General features: G+C 42.3%; 1 protein-coding gene and 1 pseudogene across 2 annotated transcripts; both read left to right on the top strand.

Annotated features, from left to right (window-relative positions):
- Positions 1–665: 665 nt before the first annotated feature.
- Positions 666–2,452, top strand: LOC306706084 (putative G-protein coupled receptor 148; annotated as a pseudogene). The gene is made up of 2 exons: positions 666–795; positions 1,375–2,452. The product of its transcript is annotated as a putative G-protein coupled receptor 148 (transcript).
- Positions 2,453–4,582: 2,130 nt separating this feature from the next.
- Positions 4,583–22,061, top strand: klhl24a (kelch-like family member 24a). Its single transcript, XM_079173158.1, has 8 exons — positions 4,583–4,748; positions 6,320–6,426; positions 6,516–7,360; positions 9,124–9,308; positions 12,219–12,337; positions 16,911–17,099; positions 18,254–18,442; positions 18,546–22,061. The coding sequence occupies exons 2-8, from the start codon at positions 6,352–6,354 to the stop codon at positions 18,744–18,746; spliced, it is 1,803 nt and encodes a 600-aa protein (XP_079029284.1). The 5' UTR covers positions 4,583–4,748; positions 6,320–6,351; the 3' UTR covers positions 18,747–22,061.
- Positions 22,062–23,915: the final 1,854 nt, after the last annotated feature.

Here is a 23,915-nt window from a genome sequence, read left to right as displayed (position 1 = left end):
GTTAGGACGGAAGAGCAGGCTGGCGTGTGCCTCTCCCATTCGGCGTTGCCCCACAGTCGTGCCCTGCCTATCAGGTGGTTGATGGTAAAGGCTACCTTAGCCTCCTCCGAGGCAAACGTATAGGGCTGCAGGGAAAACAGGATGGAGCAGTTTGTGATGAATGGGTTCCAGCCCTCAGGTTCTCCAGCGTAGCGCTCTGGGGTGCCCACACGGGGCTCATATGCTGGAGCAGGCATCAGAGGGGCAGGAGGAGGAGCTGAAACTGCCTGCTGGGTCAGGACTGCTGTTAGCTGTTGGACCTGAGCGGTTAACGCAGCAAATGCCTGCTCGTGGACTGCTGCTGACTGATGTCTCTCAGCGGCGGTGTTGGCCATCAGTGCCTGTGAGGCGCATAAACATTTTCTCCCATATAGTCTTTCCACGGTCAAAATAAGTTTGAGACTTTGCCTAAGTGACCCCACAAGTTGAAGCAATTTCACAGAAGATGGGAATCTTATCAATTTAATCTCGATGGCTTTCAATGAGTTAACACAAAAAATACAACTAGTGGGTAGGAAACACTGACAAAGTGGCAACATGAGGAATAGCTGGTAGGATGATAGCCCCTCCCTGTTACTATGTGACTGTCAAGTGGCTGTAGCTTTCTCCATCCCTATATTATCTGTATGAGTCAACAAAGAGGACATCAGATAAGGCCAGTGGGTGAGACAGGTCAAAAAAGACGTCCATTGATTTTTAGAAGTGCAAAGCCTAATGGACGTGCAACACACAGGTTTTTTCTGTTCTGGACATAAGGTAAGAAAACGTACCTTTGGCCAATCAATAATTTGTCAATAGGTGTGTCTACGCAAAGTTTGAACAGAACCAACTGATTTTATGTTTTTGTCTCAAGTGTTAAGAGTATTTGTAAGCATTTAGTGGGGTGGCAGGAGCATAACTATCAGGTTTGTATACAAAGAAAAACTATATTTAATTCTGATGCCCCATCTGAAAGTGTAGGGAAATGTATGTAATAAAATTCCCTAAAAGATTGTTTCATCCAAACTGCAGTCCAACTGAAGTCAATTGTAATTAAAAAGAAAAAAAGTTAAATGAACATCTTGTAATGTTTCCTGTTACATTGAGTTATTTATTACATCACCATCTTCATTTGCATTTTTTTTTCATTTGGAACATAACACAGACCATCACTGTATATATATTTGAATTTTTGGCCTGTCATTTCCCTAGTCCTTTGGACTATAAATAACCAAGAGGAGCACTACAAAAGTTTGATCAATGTCTGAGTCAACAAAGTGACAAAGAAGTTGAAAAATGTATACATTACAGGTTTGCCACTCTGTTGACTTAAATTCATGGTCTTTTCATTAACAGGAAGCTACTGGAGGAAGTAGTCAACACACCGTAAAACACACCTCAGTCAGAGCATCTGTGCCTCCGTAGCTGAAAAGACAAAATTATGCCATCGATGTCCATTTTAAACCTCACACAGGAATGGGTGGAGTGCATGGTGAAGTGGCACCTGGATTTGTTCTCCATCCCAGCCACAGTCATCACTCTGGCCACCTTGCTGGCCAACCCCGTTCTCCTGAGATGCATTTTCCTGTCCCGTGCCCTGCGTCAGGAGACACGTTACCTGCTGATGGCCAACACCCTGATGGCGGACATGCTCTTCCTCGTCCTCAACCTGACCATGGTGATCTGTAACGCCACGAGAGCTCAGATGTCCAGGCTGGTCTGTGAGCTGATCACAGCCGTTACCGTCATCACCTACAGCTGTGCCATCCTCACCGTCACCCTGATGGTGGTCGACACCTACGCTGCGGTTCGCTGGCCCCTTCGTTACCATGACCTCCTTCTACCTGCCCGCACCCACCGCATACTGCTGGGGGTGTGGGTGCTGGCAGCCCTGTACCCTCTCAGCCTGGTGATCATGAAGGAGGTGGAGAGGGAAAACTTGCACGAAAGGGTGGCTGTGTGTCTGGTCCTCATCTCCCTTGGCTTTATTCAGGTCAAGAACATAGGGGGGATCCACGTCTACTTCTTCGTAACTGCGGTCATCTGTGCCGTTCTCATTTTTGTCTGCTACATTCGGCTCTACATGGTAACAAGGACCCAGGGCATCTGGCAGAGACGCTTCTCCAGGGCCCGGGTCACACTGCTGGCTCACGGGGTCCTTCTCCTGCTCTACTTTGCCCCCGGCTTTGTTTTCATCATGGAGCTCTACCTGTTCCAGAAGAAAGACATAAGTCAGGATTTACGCGTGTGGATCAGCACAGTCAATATGTGTGTCTTCATGTTGCTGCCCAGGGCGTTCGCTCCATACCTGTATGGGCTGAGGTACAGGGAGATCTCTGACACTCTAATGCAGTGGCTGCACCAGCACAGGAGACTCAGCCAGACCACAGTTTCATGAAGACACCTGCAAACTGTCCGTTATTCAAATTGTTTTCATGGAATTGATTGTGATGTACATTTTCTCAGTTGCCCTCCAAAAAGACAAAGATGTAATTGCAAGGGCAGTCAAAATCCATTTGCATTCATTTTTAATTTGACTAGCCATCAAAAAAAGATACTATTTATTACAATATAATGTTTGTTGGTGTATATTGTCTACATGCTGTTTCAAAACTCTCCCCAAATACGCAAGAACACAGAAGAAACACTCAAATATCTTCATTTTATCTTTTTTTTTTTTACAGCTATCATATTTAAGAACACTGATTGTTAAACACAATGCGTAATTTGTGTCTAAATTTAGAACAAAACTCCTCCTCAACTCAAATTCCAATGTCCTCTGTGTACTCAATGGTAGCTACAGCCCTGGTCACTGCCCAGTAAAATGTAAATTAGTTATTCAACATCCCTGCCAACTGTAGTCTTGTGTGTTATTTGTGTTTGATTATAATAAAAATAACTATTTTACTGCTGTATGGATCCAAATGAGAATATGCTGAACTTCCTTGCTTTCCAAGTTATGTCTATGTTGAGGAAATATATAATCCCATTTAAAAAAAAGTAAATAGTACATCATCATCATCATCATCATCATCATCATCATCATCCTTATTATACAATATAAAAGCCACTCAGCCTCAGTTTTATGAGCATACTGTGGAAACAAAGCACTCAACTCCAATTTTGTCTAAAACTGGATGTCCATTAACAAATGGCTGACTGACTTTAAGGCACTAGAGGAAATAAAAGAGCACCTTCCCTCATTAAGGTAGGTGTGTGTGGAAAGTGAAAAGTGATGAGTCAGACACCTGGCTTTAGGGACTTTTCTCTGCCTTGGCTGTGTAACCGGTACAACAACTCAACAGCAGAGGGACACATTTGTCTGTCCACTGCGTCACTGCTCTGTCCTGTGTTTGCTTGGTAACACGTGTCCCGGTGCTCACTGTCGCCTTCCTACTGTATCTGGATCACATATGAACAAATTGTCAAATCTAATTATACAACATACCAGATACTTTTCTTTGTTGACTGATACAACTGCTTTTCCGTGGACATGGTTGCACGTGGCAGTGTCGCTTGCTCTGCTTATCTTCCTCGTGGTCTTCTCTGATTACATGGTTTTGTCCTGGTGAACTTGAACAGCAGGGGCCCGGGGGAAAGGAGGGGGGGGGGGGCACAACAACCTGCCTTTTGCAGTATTCTCTCCTAGGCTCGGCTGTGTCCATCCGTTTCCTGAAGATGGTCAATGAGTTGCTGATGTGTCTCAACTTCTGGATGTTCCAGTGAGTGTGTTTTGCTGATGGTGTAACCTACCTGTATGACCTCAGGGGTCACTGCCCCCCCCCCCCCCCCCCCCCCCCCCCACCCCACCCAGTACTACGTACATGCTCCAAAACAGTGTAAACTGTCCGGGTCGTTCATAACATCGTGGACACTTCCAGGGAACCCAGATGGCAGCTCTCAGAAATATTTTGCAACAGGGTAAAGAAGTTGTGACATCCTTTGTTCCAACTAAATTCCTCCCTCTCCCCCTTCACCTGAAAAGAACGTTGCGTGTCTCGTTTCAACCTGTGTATTTCCACTATCCCCGGGATCACATTCCAGCTGTTTTTTGTTTGGCACATATCGTTGTGCGTTGTTGTTTTTTTTGCCGTTGTATCGATGTAACATATACGTGTATACATATAACATATTTGTACATATAATAGTAATAATGTGTATTTAATGACGTGTGTCTATACAATTTGTGGTTAATACCGTCGCACTAACTGGCCTCTACGTGTTAATATGAGTTACGTCATAACGCTGACTGTTTCGCGTGTGTTGCTCAACCGCTGTTCCTTCTTGTTGTGAACTTTTTTTCTCCACCAAAAGTTTGTTTGCAAACAAAGGACGGCCACGTGGAGGACCAGTGGTGCTCGGGAAGTGTTGTTTCTCTTTGGGGCAAAACGTATGCGACAACAATCATTAGAACTCAATTTCCCAAGATGCACTAGCAGCACCAGCTGACTGGGTGCAGTGGGATGTTTTTGTTTTTTTCATCTGACGAGTATATATGGGTTCTGTGTTTACTGTTAGCTAGTTCGAGCTCTCTGTTTTTGCCATCACCTAAAAGTCAAAATGTCCCGGCTACGTAACAGCCTTCTTTGCTTTCCATAACCATCCGAGGGCAGACATCGTAAAATATATCGATAAACTATTTCAGGATAAGATCTATTTTCGTCCATACTTTTTTTGTGTGTGTCCACTGTCAGAGAAGAGGAAGCTTTATCTGGAAACGTCTGCGTAAGGTAACACGTTTTTGTCAATAACAATGTTGTTAGTGAGTTTATGAGATCTGAGTTTATCATTATTTCTTGCTTTCCTGTTGAATTTTGTCTCAATATGTTGAGTTAAGCAACTGCTAAGCTGGTGTTTATGTTAGTATGTTGTCAAGGGCTAACGGTCGGCACGAGGCAAGTCTCCTTTGTCTAATTAACCGAAACTACAGTGTTGTCTCTCCTTTTAGTGACCTGGCACCACATAGCACACATATATCTTTCGTGATTGTCTGTAATTAATACTTAAACACCTTTTTAGACTGGCGTTTGGGTAAAACCCATGTCCTAGACGTGCTTTTAAAGTACGTTTTAATTTTGTATTTTTTCTGTGTGTATGTAACTTATTGGCCCCATTGTCACATTGTGTTTTTTATGCTTTTACATTTCTGCTCTGTTAAGCACTTTGTGACTTTTTGTCTGTGAAAAGCGCTGTATAAATACATTTTATTATTATTATTATTATTATTATTATTATTATTATTATTATTATTATTATTATTATTATGTTATGCCATTTCATATTTGACAAAAATAAACCTCTGGCAATTTCAACTTCCCTTATTTTCACATGGATAACAGCAACAAGTAAGACAATTAAAACATAACACAATCAAATCAGCTTTTTTTGGTTTTATATTTAATTTCACTCCTCAGTGGGTATTATTCACAATGTAAATCCCTCTGCGTCAGACACTTCTGGCTAAACCTGTCCTCTTGGTCTAACGTTACATGACTTCAAGGAGGCGCTGCTGCAGGCAAATAACGCACGTGAATAGGTTTGAGTCTGAGCCACAGTTAAAAATAACCTGAGATAAATGACCTCACAGGAGGAAAGGCCAGACCTGACATTTTTAACACCGACAGTATGGCCATCGATAAAAGAGTTCTATGTTTAATATGATATCTTCGTGTTTTAATGTGTCTTAATACACACACAGTCTTTGTTGATGTGAACAAAGTATATACCTCACGGGGAACTTGTTTGCCTTAAATACACACATGTCGTCAGACTGCGGCTTTAAATAAAATGGAGAATATGACTCAAGGTCACTGACTTTGCACTTGTTGTTCAAACAAAGATTATGTGCTGTCTAATAGAATCCCTTTCTGTGTACGGTTGGTGTCAACCTCTCTCCCGCCTGTGTCTCTTTATCGTCTTCCATCTCGTGCATTTCAATGTGCTGCAGGGCACAACCGTTTGGCAGCAGTGATGAGCAGGTTTCATTCCTTCAAGCTACTTTTCTTAAACCGTGATACAAGACATCTTAGCACTACTCTGTGTGCAGAAAACTATTTGCAAGAACTCGCGTGCTTTCTCCCACTTCTGCACACATGCTGTGTGGCTGTGTGGCTTTGTGGCTTGAGTGTATTGTTGGTCCGTGGTGAATGTTTTCAATTTGTGCTTACAGTGATCCAATTAGGTTGCTGGCTATCCCCTCCTACCTATCTGATAGGATGCCATGATAATAATATTAATAATGGAATTTTTTTTTTGTATTGATACTGAACTGCCTGCTCTCCATCCTCGGGTCATCTTGAAGTTTAGAGAAGGTCTACGTTGAAGGTGGCAGCCATGGTGCTGATTCTGGGCAGAAGGATGATCAGGGAGGAGTCTGGGATCAGAGACTCGCCGGCTGTCAAACGCAAGGTGCTCGCAAAACACTTTTGTCTCAACTGACTTGAGTCCCAAATTGTAAAAAAAACAACAACCATAATACATGTTTGTTGTCTCCTCAGGTGTTTGAGGTTGACTCCAAAACGTTAGCCAGCCAGGACGTCTTGGACTTCTGTTCCGGCTCATCCCACTCAGACGGCATCCTGCAGGTCTTCAATGAGTTCCGCGACAGCCGCATGTTCACCGATGTGGTCATCAGTGTGCAGGGCCGTGAGTTCCCCTGCCATCGCGCCGTGCTTTCGGCCTGCTCCTCCTACTTCAGAGCCATGTTCTGCAACGATCACCGCGAGAGCCGCGAGATGCTCGTCGAGATCAACGGCATCCTGGCCGAGGCGATGGAGTCCTTCCTCTCCTACGTCTACACCGGCCGCGCCAAGATCACCACAGAGAACGTCCAGTTCCTCTTCGAGACCTCCAGCCTCTTCCAGATCAACACGCTGCGCGACGCCTGCGCCAAGTTCCTGGAGGACCAGCTGGACCCTTGCAACTGCCTGGGCATCCAGCACTTCGCAGACGCCCACGCCCTGAAGCAACTGGCCAGCCGCTGCCGCACTTACGCCCTGGCCAACTTCTCCGAGGTGGCTCAGCACGAAGAGTTCCTCGCTCTACGCAAAGAGGAGCTGGAAGAGTACACCGTCAGCGATGAGCTGTCCATCGGCAAGGAGGAGGTGGTGTTCGAGGCGGTGATGAGATGGGTGTACCACAGTGTGGAGCAAAGGAAGCCCATGCTGAAGGCCCTGCTGCACAATGTGCGCCTTCCCCTTTTGCACCCCAACTACTTTGTCCAGACGGTGGAGGGAGACCAGCTCATCCAGAATGCTCCAGAGTGCTACCAGCTTCTCCACGAGGCGAGGCGCTACCACGTGCTCGGAAATGAAATGATGTCACCCAGAACTCGTCCACGCAGGTAACTGAAATGTTGACCGACTTGTTATGAGTGACGGCGGCAGAAAATAATAGATATTATCTACAAAAAGAACACAGACACTGATTATTAGACAACATATTTTTGTGGGAAGTATGACTTATTAGTCTGACTTTTCTTTTTTTTCTTTTCTGACAGCCGATTTGTCTTGTTGGCTTAAAATCACCTCTTACACTGTGATGACAGAGATGAGGGTGAGATAAAAAAAAAACAACAACAACACAAGTCTTTTTAAAGCAGTTCATTTATCTTGAATCCCACTTTGTATCGCTAAACTCGCGCATGAACTTTGTGGCCCCTGCAGTGTTGTTGTTGTGTCTGTGCGTGTGCGTGAGAGAGACAGGGAGTGTTATTGTACTGTCATTAAGTGAGCGGTGTTATGTAGACTTATTTGAAATGGAAATGATAATGAGGGAGGTAGGGCATGTTCCTACACAGACCGGTTGCCTGGAAGGAAGAAGAAAAAAAATGATGTGACGCAAGAAATGGCAACCATGAAATATTGAGTCTTGTTATCAGTATGTCACTTTGCTGATGTTTTTCCGGTTCTGAGCGTCTGCACCTGTTCACATTTTTTTTTTTTAAACCTGTCTTCCAAATGTTCCTTTATTTCCGTGTTATTTTAGTTCGAAGTGTGCCAACTTGGATGGGACAATGTGGTGTTTGACTAAGGACAAAAGTTGGCACTGACTGAAAGCGTATAAATGAGATACAAAACGGGCCCATATGGCAGCCTGCCGCACAACAAACAGCAGTGCAGCTGCCTTTCTGTGTCAGACAACTTTCAATGGTGCCAGTTGTCGGTTATTAAGGCCGTGTGGCGTGTATTTCAGGTGCATTGTGTCAGTATCCAGGCAGATATGTCTAGATCAGCAAGCCAATCAGACAGTTAGTGTGTGCACAGCTTTGTTTGCCCTGAGGGCCGAATGCTCGAGACAGATGCCTGGTTCTCCCCTTCTTGTGTCTACACCTGCCCTTTTTGTCTCTTGACAAGCCTCTAGAATAGAATTAATCACACACACACACATATATAAAGCTATAATGCTCCTGGGCTTGACTGTCTCGTGTATACAAGCACATGAAACACCTCGAATCTCCCACCTGCATCGGACCTATATCACATACTTAGTAAACAGACAGAGACATGTTTACATCGGTATCCAGAATGTACTGGATTTAATTTCATTATAGATAAACCACTAGTAGTGTTTATCCTGCATCAGTGTTTTAGAAAGGCACAATAAGAAGAGAAGCTGTAGTTGATTAGCTCCCCCTAGGAAATGTGGTCATACCCACGGCATGCGTTGAACAGCCAAATAGGAAAGCGTTGTGATCATGGAAATTCAGCCTAGGTCTAGCCCCAAGAGTGTTTTTGTTGTATTGATTGATACTTCAATTGTAAGTTGAACTTTGCCTTCAAGACAAGTGAAGCCATTCCTGTGGAAACCGCCTCTCTATTCCTGCCCTGGCACAAATTTCTGTTGTGTGTAATTAGAAATCCCTCAAAGTGCCGACATGTGTATGTTTGTATGTCTTCATAACCTTTTGTATGGGCCTCCATGGTGTTTTAATTAGACACCCTGCCTGTAATGTCCACATTCTTGTACGGAGCCTTTTAATTCTCACATGCTGGTGTTGTGTTTAGTGTTTTTATAATAGCCTCAGCTGTTGTTGTTATTTCCACTCCATCACCAAATGTTTCTCTCCCACTGCCTTATCTTGTCTGCTCCCCCCTTTTTCTACAGTTCGACTGGCTACTCTGAGGTGATCGTGGTGGTGGGGGGTTGCGAGAGGGTGGGGGGCTTCAACCTGCCCTACACTGAATGCTATGAACCCGTCACAGGAGAGTGGAAGTCACTGGCCAAACTACCCGAGTTCACCAAGTCAGAGTATGCTGTCTGCGCCCTCCGCAATGACATTCTGGTGTCAGGTAAGACCCCGCAAAATATTATTTTCCTCGCATGTCGTCTTTTACAACAACATTTTATGTAGTTATACGCAATGTGATCAGGTTTGTTGCAACATTCAGTTTCTCTTAATAACAGTAACCCCATACCCCCCAAAATATACATTCACAAGTACACTCAGGGACATGGTCAGTGTCTTTCTTGGCTCGGCTTGCCGTCTAATCCCCTAGTGGAATGGCAGGAAAAGGCCACGATGGCTACTCGCCCACTGTTATTTTTACAGCGACAGCCTGTTTGAGTTGAAGGAAAATATGAGAGCAACATCTGGACGCACGCTCAGTGCTGAGGAAGGCCTTTATTGGCCGGCTCAGTCCCTCTCTCTCTCTCTCTCTCTCTCGCTATTGGTCAGTCATCGGGGTCACCACCTTTTACAACGGTTCAGCAGCCTTCTAGGATATTCTGTATGCAACAATCTGACATCCCTTTTAGATTTTAGACTCCACCAACATGCTGTGATGTGATTAGCTTGTAATCAACCTAATTCTGAGATATCATTACGCTCAGTGCCTCTTGGCAATGCTGTTGTATTTTTTACTCTTGGGCCAAGTGTGGCGTAAGCAAAACATTAGTAATACATCTTTCATCTTAACTGATGAGGTCAGGGTAAAGGTAGCTGCTAAAGCCAAACATTGATACAAACATGTGTGCTTGCAGTTCTTATATGGTTGTTAGCTGGAGGGGGAGAGTTTTCATACTTTTTTGGGGGGAAATTGTTTCCAAGAATATGAATTGTCAGAAGTCCAAATGTGCCTGCGGGGACTGCTAATGCTCAAACATGTTGATGAGCTGCAAAACAACGCGGCAGTTAAAAAAGATATAGAGAAGAGAAGAGAAAAAAAGGAAGAAGGAGATTTAGGGAAACGTTCCCCCGCTTCAGCAAAGACTGTTGCAGTGTTTTGCTTTTTTTTTTTAACGTTCTCACTGTGCCAGGTCCTCACGTGTTCGCTATCATTCTCCCCTCAAGCGCTGCCTGAAAATGTCTTTCTGTCTCACCCATATTCATACACACTACTGCTTCATAGCATATTGTGGTCTTCATTGCCTCACTCTGTCCTCTGACTTGATACATTTAAACCCCGTTTGTTATCGGCTACTCTCTCAATTACATTCCCACACATACCACATTCTGTCCGTCTGTCTGCCCCCTCGCCTCACACTGGGGATTAGTGCAAATACCTTGGAGGGCCTCCAGTCTCACAGTACAGTTTGCAGTTAGCTGTGGTCTTGAATAGGATGTGGCTCAATTGAGTATAGAAAACCTCTGAGGACAAGGACGGGACTTTGGCAACCACTGACTTTCTCACCTCTATAGCATTGTAATCAGCTTCTTTGTCAGACCCACAGTGAGCATCCCTTTGAGTTCAGGAGTTCATGAGGCTGTTTGCTACTATACTTGAATATCTCACTTAGAAACAATACCTTTGATACAACAGTGTCAAATTGACACAACATTTAAGGCATACAAATTTATATATCAAAGAATCAATGTGTGTGTGTCCAACTTGCTGTCGGAGAGAAGGGAGAGCAGAAAGCTCAGCTGGTGCCCGTCTATCAATACTGCGGTAAAAATTATATTGAGGAAATTTCAAATATTCGTTATCGATACACGATTTGCTACACATTTGCATAATGTCTTGTCACCTAATGAGCAGAAAACACATGAGCGTGCCTCACACATTAGGAAGGGGTGCACGTCATAGTCACAAGGAGCCTGACATTAGCAATCAAACTGCATATAACTTTAAACAATGCATAACTCTCATAAAGCTGTCATATCTGGACATCCCAAAGTCGGCGCCTTTCGTTCTTTAAGAGCAATTATTTGCAGCAGTGGTCCTCCCCATCTGAGACAGTCGGGCTGTTTTGGTGAGAAAAGAACGCCTTCTAAATATCTTTTTTTAGGTTTGTAAGGCTCTCTTTCAAGTGGTTCGTCCTCCGTCAACGTGTTTCCTCCAGGCCTCAGGGGCAGCAGACTCTCTGGCTCGTTCACTATCCAGCTGATTAGCGAGCAGACACATACTATGACTAACCTCCTGAACACAGACGCCTGAACATTAATTACGTTATATTACCCATGTATAACCGGTCTATTAAAATATATGGCCTTTCAAGGAGGTGTGTAATTATTTTATTAGGATGAAAAGCAGTTCAGAAGAACCCATTGTTATCTATCCAACAATGGGTTCTTGTTGGATAAAAGCCAGCAGATAACTGCCACCGAATAATAACAGTGCAGTGGCCACAACACGTCTTTTAGATAATGTTACATATTCCCTTTTTTCACCAAAAGACTTTTGATTGGTTAACCTACATTTCATCAGATCTTTTTCTAGCCTCCATGCTAAAAAGTTAGCTTGTGCCAGCCATTGTATTCTTAAAAGATTACTTTGGATTTTCCCTCCCTCTGTGTGTGTGTGTGTGTGTGTGTGTGTGTGTGTGTGTGTGTTTATTGGTGGGGGGGGGGGGGGGTATTGAGAGAGAGAGAGAGGGGGCACATGTCGGGGCTTGTTAAAGTATTCCTGGCTCACACTGTAACCTGGCCAGGTGTTATTATTCCCTACAACTTTTTAAAAGTCCATGTTTGCTCAGAGACGACAGCTTAGCTCAGGTTAAAGTCAGATAAGACACTTACAACTCTGCCCCAGTAAGAAGATAAAGCATTACTTTGACATAAACACACAAAGCTGGCTGAACACTGAGAGCAGCTCTGGTTTATTTTTAACCTTTTCATTTACAACAGATCAGCTCAATGACAAACAACAGCAAAAACAAAATGAGTTGTCCGGCGCTAAATATATTGTGCCCAAAATTGTCTTCGCTATTGTCATGAATATGAACTGTTGTCCGGCATGTTTGTCCCTTGGTGCTTTTAGGTGGCCGTATCAACAGCAGGTACGTGTGGATGTATAACTCCCAGCTCAACCTGTGGATCAGAGTGGCTTCTCTTAACAAAGGCCGCTGGAGACACAAGATGGGCGTCCTTCTGGGCAAGGTAAGGGAGGAGCTTCAAGCCAGATGCATGCATTATCTGCATTGGGATGCATGCACCGTAGATGCATCTGATGTAGGAGTTGATTTATGTTCAGTGCCAGATGCCACTCGTTGATGGCACCCTCACAACTCTAGGTCTGTCGTACATTATCGAGCCCTCTCGTTTACCCCAAAGTAACCATGTGAACGTGTTTCCTTTACTCTATGATACAGAGCGACTATAGAGCTATAATCGCTGCGAGCAGTAAAATCGGTTTTCCAAGATCAATTTCCACAGACGACTGGTGCCAGCTCGTCTCACACATCCTGGATACATACGCGCAGATTCAACAGTGAGAAGGAAGTTTGCCTTTATTTATGAGCGGCATATAAACAAGCTCCTCAGCTACTGGAACAGTGCAGCTGATACACTCATTAAAATACCCAACACATGGAAAATACTTCACTCCTCGATCACTGCCTCTACTCTTGAGCTGTTACTATTTACAGTGTCTAGGAAGGCCAGGTGGACATTCTTCTTAGAGGCCAATAGGGGGTTTAATGGACATGTGCCAGCACCTCACACTTCCAAGTTAAGGACTAGCTTAGTCCACTTGCCCATATCATGTCTCACATTAGCCTGGAGTGGTCATACATAGGAGTGAGAATCCCTAATAAGCCTGTAAACACACACTTGGTTTGCATACGTTGCACATTTAGCTCTGTAAATATATTCAGTACGTAAAGAAAAACTATCCTTTGATTGAATAGCTATATTCTAATTTGTGAATTTTCTTTTTTTTACCACGTGGTTTGTTTGGAAATGTTCTTAAACTAGATAGTCTAGTCTGTCTTCATTGCACAGCATTCACTTTTTTTTCTCTTCGCATTTGTGGTTGTAAAGACCATCTTAATGCAAAAGTCGTTGATCGCTTGGCACGTGTGCCTCACGAAAGGTTTCTCAACTGTATCTGTTATCAGAGTTGTGTAAAGAACGACCATGGATTGTCTTGGTTGAAGCAGGCCGAGCATAAACAGAGAGGACTCCCCTAACACACCACTCACAAACTCAAGTGTGTGCTTTAGACATCATGTGTATAAGTACTTGCGTTTGTATGCACACAAAAAGAACATGGACACAAGTACAAGTATTCTTGGAAAGCTTTGGGCTAAATCTGCTTTATTTACTTTGTCAGGAAGGGCCTGACTCATCTGCAGCATTTCTGAAAAACATCACATTTTTGTTAAAGCTCTGCTTGTGGCAAATCTGTATTGGATTTTCTATGACTTTCAAACAACAATGAAAATGCTTCGTTGCCTTGCCACAGAAACAAACAAACAAACACACATGCATGCATTCAAACTACACAAAGGTCTACAACAGTGATGTAATCAGCTGGAGGGTCTCACTCTGGCTGTAAAAGTCAGTAATTAACTCCAAAGTGAGTCATGTATCCAGTTATGGTGCAAACAAGAGGTCATTTAACTTGACTCTAAAAGTTATAGAACAATAATACGATACTTGCATCCCAGGCCCGCTATCTTAGAGGTTGACCTGGTCAGGCATCCCACACAACATGTAAGCAGTAATACACATATAGTGCTACTGGTAGAAGCACAAACAGGTTTCGTCCTTTCTTGAAAAACGCATTCCTCTGAGATATTAAATCCCAGAAGAGGCTATTGTCTGCAACCACTTCCTCTATCTGGGTTTGTCTTCCCCTTCTCGTATTTCCTTCCCTCTGTCTTTGTCTGTTTTACAGAGAATTTCTTTTTGTTGTAAATTATCTTTATTTTGTGCCCTTTTATCTCTGGTGCTTCTTTGTCTTATCATTTTCCTTCGGAACTTCAGGTCTTTATCACATCTCATTTCCTCATATCTTTTTATATCTTCTGTCTCTTTTAAGATCTATATCTGTGTTGTTGTTGTTTTTTTCAATTTTCCTCAGAATTCAGTTCCCCCTCCTCCTCCTCCTCAGTCATGTCCTCGTTCTGCCTGTAATTTCCCCCCTTTGATGAGCAGCAAGGCTGAGTTTAGTTAGCGAGCCTGTGTAATAAGCATGTATGCACGCTCATGCTCACATGCAAATATCTCACCACATGTCTTGCACTAACTCACTACTCAAAAACGTGCATGTTCGGTTGACAAACCAGATATCGTTTCACTGGCACACGTACGCACGCTCACGTAATACCTCTACTTGTGCAGACCTTCCATTTACTACACACACACACACAAGTCTAAACTTCTTAAACTGGATCTTGCGGGGATATAAATACAGAACACGCTTGTATTCTGTGATGTCCTGTTGGGCTGGTTGTTTTTCCTTAAGAGTAGAAGCAAAACTAGGTCACCATTTGTTTTCCTCTCCCTGTTGTTGTTGCACTTGGTGACGGCTGTTCTCATCTATCATAATGTTTCTCCCTCTACCTCTCTCTTTGTCTCTCTCTCACGGTCCGTTTCTCTCTTTCTTTGTCTCTATTGTTCTATGTTAATAAATTATATTTTCCCCTTCAAGTCCTCTGTGTTTCTCTCATGGTTACTACTTCTCACCAATCTGCATGTTAAAGACAGTTAATCATGCAGCCGTTGCCAGTGTTTGTTGCCAGCGGTCATAAAATAAGTGCGAAAGTGCCTGTTCGGTTGTTAGCAAGCGTGTCCTCGGATAGTCATGAATCACTTTGACTTGGTGTTTATGTGACTGCCACATACCCTGAGTCAGTATAATGTATGTGCTACCGTCATGGAGCGCACTTTCACGGTGTATCCAAACCACGTGGGGTGTTTTATTGAGTGGTGAGGGTGAAATAAGAGGGCTGCATCTTGACAAAATGTTCTCCTGGAGACACCTACTGTGTCTGTCTGTCACCGTGATAGTGTCACAAACTGTGCAGGATGCAGTCCCGAAACGTTAGAGGTGTGTAGTAACGATTATCAGCTGCTTCAACATTATAGTATGAAAATATACAAATTTCAGTTGGTCTATGTGCCCATAGTTTTATTCTGTGAGTTTAAAGTGTGGAAACTGCCCCCCACCAAAAGAGGCTACATTTGCCTGCTGTTGTCATTAAATACACACAGACAACAATATTTTGAAACCACCACCTGAGTTGTTAGAGCAAGAGTGGGCAAGTTATTTTTCTCTATTTCAACTTGTCAGTTGAAAAGGTGGTAGTACTATCAATTAGCCCAGGTGTTGAATGCAAATACTTGCATCCACTTCCATCTTTGTTCCCTATTTTCTCTCTACCTCTCTCTCTCTGTCTCTCTCCCCCCCTCCCTCTCTCTCTGTTTCTTGTTTATGCTTCAGATTTTGTGTGGAGATGGGAACAGCCCGAGGGTTTTCTGTTGATGACTAATGCTGTGTTCCTATAACCAGTAATGTATTCTTGACACATGATCTCCTTTCAGTTATTGAGGAAATAGAAATTTACCACAAATCTGTACCGTCCACCAGCTTTTTAACACTCTTTATTCCTCATGTTTTCAATTATTTTTTCTTATTTTGCCATTCATTGCGCTCCAGTAGGGTAGTATGTGTAACCAGAGTGCATATCTTATGTCAACAAAATTCTCCAGTCAGCAATGCTTTAGCTTCCAGTAAGGTTTGTGTTATTGTTAGTGAGTCATATTTAATTATCAAGAAAATGGCGTAGGACAGAATTTAACCTTGGACATCAAATCTATTGACTGATAACAGTATTTTCAATTGTAAATTATAATAGGAATAAACAGATTTTGATGAGATTAGATACATTTTTAAATCTCTATTAATCCCTAATGGGGACACTCATTTGCCGCCAAATGCAACTCATACAGACAAACAACACAGGCATTACATTCACAGTACATAACAATTAAATAACTCCACAAAGAGCCACTTGAGGCATGATTAGCAGCTGAAAGATGCTATATCTAAAGACCAAATCTAAAAGTGTTCATTAACAAATATGACCGCTGCTGGAACAAAAGACCCTCTTGAGTCTTTCAGTAGGACACTGAGGACTGATTTTAATTCGCCGCTTGTTCTCTTTCCTACAGCGACCTTAAGTGAGTCTGGGGTAATCACTGAGCCAGCCTTTCTGATCATCTCATTGATCCTGTTTTTAAGCCTGTGAAGTGATGCTGCCCCCCCCAGCAGAGCACAGCATAATAGAGGACACCACTTAAGATTCCCTGATTAAAAGAAATCATGAAGAAGCTTCTCGCTGATATCAAAGAATCCAAGCTTCCTCAAGGCAGATAGTCTTGACTGAGCTTTCATCTTTTTCCAGTTTAATCTACTGTCCAGTGAATTATGACTCCAATTCAATGTTAGCTGTGATCCAGAGCCGTGTTCACAGATATATATATAAGAGATAAGAACAGCGAGGACAGGTTTGTCATCTTTCACCTGCTCCTGATAGACTGGTTCTCTAAGTACTGACGTAGTGTTCACACTCATGAACTAGTCAGCTTGAATACAAACATCTCTCTTACAGTGAATGTGTATGTGTTTCTGTGTAAGACGTGTGTGGCGCACATCACAGTTGTTCCAAGGTGCTAATCTCAACTCCTCCTCTAACCCAAATATGTTTGTGTGTCTTTCCCTAAGGCCTACGTGGTTGGTGGCTATGATGGGCAGAGCCGCCTGAGCAGTGTGGAGTGCTATGACTCCTTCTCTAACCGCTGGAAAGAGGTGGCTCCCATGAAAGAGGCGGTCAGCTCTCCGGCCGTGGCCAGCTGTTCTGGCAAGCTCTTTGTCATAGGAGGAGGGCCTGACGACGACAGCTGTTCAGACAAGGTGGGAAGCTGATGTGTGCACCCCGAACCACACACTTAGCACATAGCGATGAAAGCGGAGGGGCTTTGTGTCTCAGATAACTAGTTTTCAGTTATTATACCTTTTTTTTCAGACTTTTCAGTGGGTTGTCTGAACAATAACTCGACTTGTTGGTTTCAACAGAGGTATTTATTTAAATGAGTCCGTCCTTAGAGAGGCTTATAAATTACACGCTTAAGTTTCTTGTTCACGGTAATAATAAAAAAGCATAGAAAATAAAAAGCACTGCTTAAAGTGTAGGATATGTTTCTGGTCAAACTTTCTGAGGAAAAGATATTGGAAACATTTATTGTATGTGTATAGTATGTGCTAGTTCACAGACTTTGCATGATTATATATTTTAGATGAATGATAAATGGACATTAATAGAACATACTTATGCTCCTTTCTACTGCCAACAGAAGAAACAAAGTGAAACCTATTGTTATGGCCTATCCTTGAAAGAAGCAATTGTCTTTTATAAAATACTAAAAAGCTTGCTGAGTCACCAGGAATAGAGGAGTCAAACATGTTTGACTTGGAGATCAGGACTTGACAGGCTACCCTGGAAATTCTGTTTTAACTGACAGCAATAGTAAACAAAGAGACTGTTTATTCGCTGGAACTCAAACTTCAGCAGAAGTATTTCCTTCCTCCATGGAGCAGCTGGTATCCTTTGTTTATATCTATGCAGGCTAGAAAACACGTACTACAGGAAGAGGGGCATTCTGATAAGAGTTAAGCCAGCATGGCTGACTATTTCTACCCGGGTCAACGTGGCCAAAAAGGACTAGAGTTCGTACTGGTTCCAATTTCTCAGCGATACTTATCTCTGGAGTCTCCTAAAGGCAGCATCCGCGTTGATTCTAAAGGTCCTTGTCTGTTGAAGTGTGTTGTTCATGTAAGCTGCAGCCACTGTTTGGAAGGAGGCTATTTTAAATAGAAGTGGGTGAGAGAATGCTTGGATTGTATGCAAAACCACACAGTGAAGCTAAAGTCAGCCCACAGAACAGCCAGTAAAACGAGCTACATATTTCTTTCTATTCAACAACTGTTTTCCCACCACATGGAGTCTATTGTCTTCTTTCTTCTACCACAATAACACAACTAACTAACTACATGTAACTGTATGTTAGGTTCAGTGCTATGACCCAGAGACGAACACTTGGTTGCTGCGGGCCAACATCCCCATCGCCAAGCGCTGTATCACAGCAGTGTCCCTGAACAACATGGTCTATGTGTGCGGTGGTCTCACCAAGTCCATATTCTGCTACGACCCCGCAGAGGACTACTGGATACATGTGGTTCACACCTTTAACAAACAGGTAATGGATTAAATGCAGATCACTTGAGGATTAGGCTGTTTGAATACGCCTGCAAGAATCCTCTGATGCCGCAATCTCTGATTTCTGTCCCTCTCCCCTGCAGGAGAGCTGTGGCATGTCGGTGTGCAACGGCAAGATCTTCATTCTTGGCGGCAGAGGGGAAAATGGTTACGCAACAGACACCATCCTGTGCTACGACCCGTCATCAGGCATCATCACCGGAGTGGCAGCCATGCCGCGGCCGATCTCCTACCATGGCTGTGTAACCATCCACCGCTACAATGACAAATACCACAAGACCTGACCATAGACAAGCACACAGACACACACACACACACACACACTGAAGAACTTTAACTTTCTTTGAAACTTAAGCTCTTCACCCATGCACAAGACAAACACAACTACACACGTCTTTATAACAGGCACATTAAGTTGCTCAGTCCACAGTAGCTGAGCTAATTTATTTTCTCACAGCATCGTGTAGCAATACTCATTGTGGTGCTGTGAATCATTTGCTGTTGTGTACCATAGTTATTGCCCTTCAGGTGGAAATTCGGTTGATGACGCTAATGGCTTGTCTGTAACCTGAGCTCAAGTGAAGTCGGATCGAAGTGGCAGATGTGGCTTTGCATTAGCAGTAACTGCACAAGGTTGGGAAGTTATGGATCATATATGACAGAAGTAAAGAAACTGATTATGATAATGGGAAATAAATTAATGATAGAAAGATAATAAATATTTAATTGAAATTGTTATGGGAGATTGGATTGACATTAGGATCACGTGTCTGTGGTGACAATATTATAAACTCATGGTTCACTTACTTAGCTTTTCACAGAGCTTTCAACCATATCCCATTAAGTTTACTGAAAGAAACCAAGGTATATGGTTTATGAAAAGCTAATTATGAAAAAGTTTAGAATATTTTACACAAATGAAAAAACACTAAAGTTTCTAAATGACAGTTAATTGTTTGTTTCCCTAACTGCATATTAGATGGATTTAATACTACCTGGCAGGACTTCAATTCTTAATAACATCATTGAGTTGTAATAATTGATTTTATTGTGATAGTGATTACAAGCAGGTAATCAGTTTACTACTAGTGTACTTGTGCTTTTATTACCGTGCAAAGTGACCTCACCCGTAGATCTCTGAAATGATAGCAGATAGTGCTGATGAACAAGAAAAATGCCATGAGACAAAAAAAAATGTAAACAAAGAACACATGAGCCAAGAATGAACTGCCAACAGAAGATAAATGGTATGACTGACTCTATTTTTCACTGACAGATGAGTGGCCAGGTCAGATATCTAAACTCAAACCCAAAGCACTCCATGCCTATATTTACATACAGCACTTGTAGAGAACATTAAAAAAGTACTGTCCTCCGTTTTTTAAACTCTTTTCCATAACACTAAAAATGACCTGATAAAAATGTGGTAAACAGTCAACCAGCTGTTCTCCCACAGTATCAGTGGTTCTACGTTGCTCTCACCCGTTGACGTCGAGCAGGGTTAAGAGAAGAGATCAAGAGCGGAGGCCGTACCAAAATATTGGAATATAGCCACTTTTTTACTTTGCCCTCGTTTCCTCCTCATATCACCTAGTTCCACTTCCCGTAAGCGTTTCCCTTTTCCATCCTCCAGCTGTGTCATCACCTCCCATTTCCATGTCTCCTTTTAAGCTTTATTTTGGCTCCACTTAATTATTATTATTACACTCATTTTTCATTACTGTCATTTTGTTTTTAAGTTATACTTGTTTGTCCTTTTTTTACAATTGGATGTTTACTGTATTATAAGTAGCTTTAGTGTGTCTATTTCATATCGATGTTGGATCATTGGTGTACTGGGCTTGTGGGTGGTTTTTGCAGATGTGAGAAGCCTTTGTAGATCAAACTCAAAGACTGCTCTGAATAAATGGTGTGTGCATGTTATGGTATGTGTGTGTGTGTGTGTGTGTGTGTGTGTGTGTGTGTGTGTGTGTGACTTTCACGACTCGGTCCGGATGTGTCAGCGCCAAGGAGGTTTATCAAGGAGTTCTAGAGTGAGCATTGCACGACCGATAACTTTTGTTTGCCCAAGTTTTCACTCTGATGGTGGCACCGCTCACCTGTGCACTTACAAGATGTATCTCGGGGTAACCATAGATACCTCCAGATGTGCATGTGTGTGTGTGTTTACCGGTCAGCTCAGGTGGTGTGTGTAGCACCTCTACACCTCTGGCAAAGGGAGTTAAGAGTTCTGAATGACAAGGATTTTGGATGATGTGGCTCATGGTCAGTAAAAGTCACATTTTACTACAGTAGGCGTTGATAGACTCGAGATATTGCTGTGAATATAACTTTTAATAGGTTTTCTTTGTTTAACTATTTAAATGTATCTCTTTCTTGGTTGCATATAGAGTTGTTCTGTAACTCAGAGCCCCAATTGTGCACTTTGACAGAATCCTGTTAAATTTAAAATTATATTACGAGAACCTTTTTTTTTTTTTTGTTGCTTTTTTACTGTATCAGTAAATGTTCTTTGCTTTCATGTGACGTATGGAAGAGACAGTGAAAGGGCCTGTCAGCTCCTCCTGTTGGCCACTACCTGCTACGGCTTTGATATTCTAACAAAAATAACAAAAACTGCAGGAAGAGAACAATGTCAAAAGTGAGTAAGAGAGTTTTGGCTTTCCGTTTTTTAAAAATAAGGTGGGGATCGGTACGTTTGTTACTGTCTAACAATGGGTACCTTCATAACACAGTATACGAACATCAGATGTCGTGCTTCCTTCCGTCTGTCTGTCACAATGACAAAAGCAGGTGGGGGTATTTCGGCTTAAACCATCCCCCAAGCGTTTTCTCTGAAGGATGAGTTCTTGGTGAGGACTTCAACAGAAGAACAGACTAAAAAGAAAGCATCCTAAGGCCCACTCAGGGTTAACTCAGGAGGCCAAAAAGAGGAGACTGAGGGGCAAGAATGTGGTAAAGCAAAAGAGTTCGAGGGAGTTAGATAAATAGTGAGAGAGAGAATTTGAGTGTATGTGCGTCTGTGATTTCACTGAGTATTTACACATAACACGTTATGTTGATTTTAATTCGTGATGAAGCATTCATACACTGTTTGCTTTGATAAGATTATTGTTTTTGCTGTTGATTTGTTTTCTTTGCTTTTGACTGGTGTGGTGAGTTGTGGGAGCCTTTGCAATTTCACCTGACATGATCTGAATTAAACCCCGACGAGCTGAGCATTAAAAGTTGATTGATGGATTTTGATGTGAATGCAGATAAAAGCCAAAGTGGATCAGATTCAATCCTAAAGGGGACTTCGTTACATGTCATGGGGTGTTTTGCACTTGAATGCAAGATGTGGGGGTCTGTAATGTGTTAGTTGCAGAATGCTGCCCGATGTGCCTAAATGAAAGAAAGACGAGTGGGGAATTAAATCGTACCATTTTTATATAAACTTTTCTTATCGTATGTATGATGTGATATTTTAACACCACTTTCTCCTCGGACGCTCTTTGTCTAATTGCGAGAAAGCTTCGGATTTTTGTAAACTGCAGGATGTGGAAATGTGGTTGACTTTTGTAAGAGAAACATCAATAAAGTTGTTCTTTCCATCCTTACTTGTGTAACCTGTCAGTTAAAAATGGTTAAAGAATGAAGCAATATGACAAATATGACAGGGTATTAGGTTAACATAGTTTAGAGTTTAAAGATTTCACATACATTCTTTATTTTTACACAAGTTCTACACACTATGTATGTATATATATGCCATCCTTTAAATTTAAACTAAGAGAGAATTCCTGATTATAAATGTATTTTTTAAACTATGACAAGAAAAGCAGCTCTTGTACTGGATGAAGCTGACCCAACCAGTATTGGGTGTTCTCCTTTAAATCAGTATCAGCACAGAAATCTAAAATAACGCTCAGGCGACTTGCTAACTCGCACTTTACAAAATTAACGGAAACAATGAGAAGATAACAATCAAAGATTAAAAAATTCCTTAATCTTCCCACCATACAAATGTGGGAGATAGAAAATAAGTGATTATACTAAATGATTGAACCCGTAGCACCACCAACCACACTGAAGATGATTACCAACTACAATAAATACAATAGGACGTCTTATCAAACTTTCTGCTATCTGCTCCATATGGCTGGTGAATCTTTTATCTGATCAGGGGACGAATCACTTGTTATTGGTGGTTTGAATGAGCCATTGTGTTGAACAAGAAAACAGCATATAAAAGCAGCCACGCTTTCAAGCTGGTATTGAGCAACTCGTTCTGCAATAAACATTCATGAGGCCTTTTTGTTTTTGTGTAATGTGGTGATTAATATACTTATTAAAAAACACAAACATTCTTCTCACAGATTCTTGTGGGCACATTTGTGTCAGCTACTTAATCTTTGTTTATAAGATAATTGGCATTGGCTGTATACTCACAGCCACACACATCCTGGCGAAGGCCACAAACATGCAAAAACTAATAAGAGGGGTACCGTAGAAGACTGCATTGTTCTGGTCTCAATAAAAAGGGTAGATTCAACTGAACATGACAAACTGACCCACTTTGGAATAGTATAGAACTGCTTAGTGCTACCATGTATAGTAATGTACATTGACAGTCATCAGACAAGGAAACTATGTGGTGTGTGTTAAACCTGCTCACTCGTGAGTAGTTTTTCTTTTTGACAATAAGTGGGCGGACCAAGTCGCCATTGTATCTCTGCATCTAATTGGTTACAATCCTCGTCTTTGGATAAACCGGATATCACTCTGACACAGACGCTAGGGGGAGATTTCCAGATTGCGCTACAGGTCAGGGGCAAATAATGTACATTTTACTGCACGGGTGTTACAACCGGCTCGGGAGCCGCAACATAAGGAGGGACACAACACCAAAGTAGATGCAAAACCAAGGATTTATTACAGAACACAGGACAAGTGGAATGTGCTAACTGACTGAAGACCAGGGTCTGGTGGCAGGCAGATGAGAGAGAGCGAGGGCGGAGCAAGGAGGCGCTTATATAGGTGAAACCCACATCCAGGTGCTCTCAATCACTCATTAGGGAGCTGCACCTAGAACTCAGAGACATACACATATGCACACACATACCCAGCAGGAACACACCAATAGTTGTCTCGGTCTGCAATCACGTCCTCCCTCCAGTGACTCAGCAACTTGTACTTTATACAGCAACACTTTTAAAAACTCTCAGGGTCGGCGTAAAGGACAAAGGAATCTGTAAAGACAATAAGCAAATTAGTTAACAATGTATGACCAAAATTGCAGATGTGCACTTAATGTTTTTAATGAAGTTTTAAATCATATGAGAAAGTCCTGCGACGATTTTGTAGCCTAGCCTGCTGAGTTGCATGACTAGACACTTTTACACATTTAACTATACATGTACAGCTTTCAATGAAATGTTCAGACTATCTGGAAAAGTATCATATTACATTAA

Source organism: Pholis gunnellus (genome assembly GCF_910591455.1).
Source record: "Pholis gunnellus genome assembly, chromosome: 14".
NCBI lineage: Eukaryota > Metazoa > Chordata > Actinopteri > Perciformes > Pholidae > Pholis > Pholis gunnellus.
The sequence above is the reverse complement of the archived record's forward strand: the minus strand, read 5'-3'. Positions and strand labels throughout refer to the sequence as shown.

Bases quoted from the DNA above. Each gene is read 5' to 3' on its own strand.
- klhl24a (XM_079173158.1), top strand. From the start codon at position 6,352: ATGGTGCTGATTCTGGGCAGAAGGATGATCAGGGAGGAGTCTGGGATC. The intron at 6,427-6,515 runs GTGCTCGCAAAA...TTGTCTCCTCAG, and splicing joins CGCCGGCTGTCAAACGCAAG to GTGTTTGAGGTTGACTCCAA. The intron at 12,338-16,910 runs GTAAGGGAGGAG...TCTTTCCCTAAG, and splicing joins TGGGCGTCCTTCTGGGCAAG to GCCTACGTGGTTGGTGGCTA.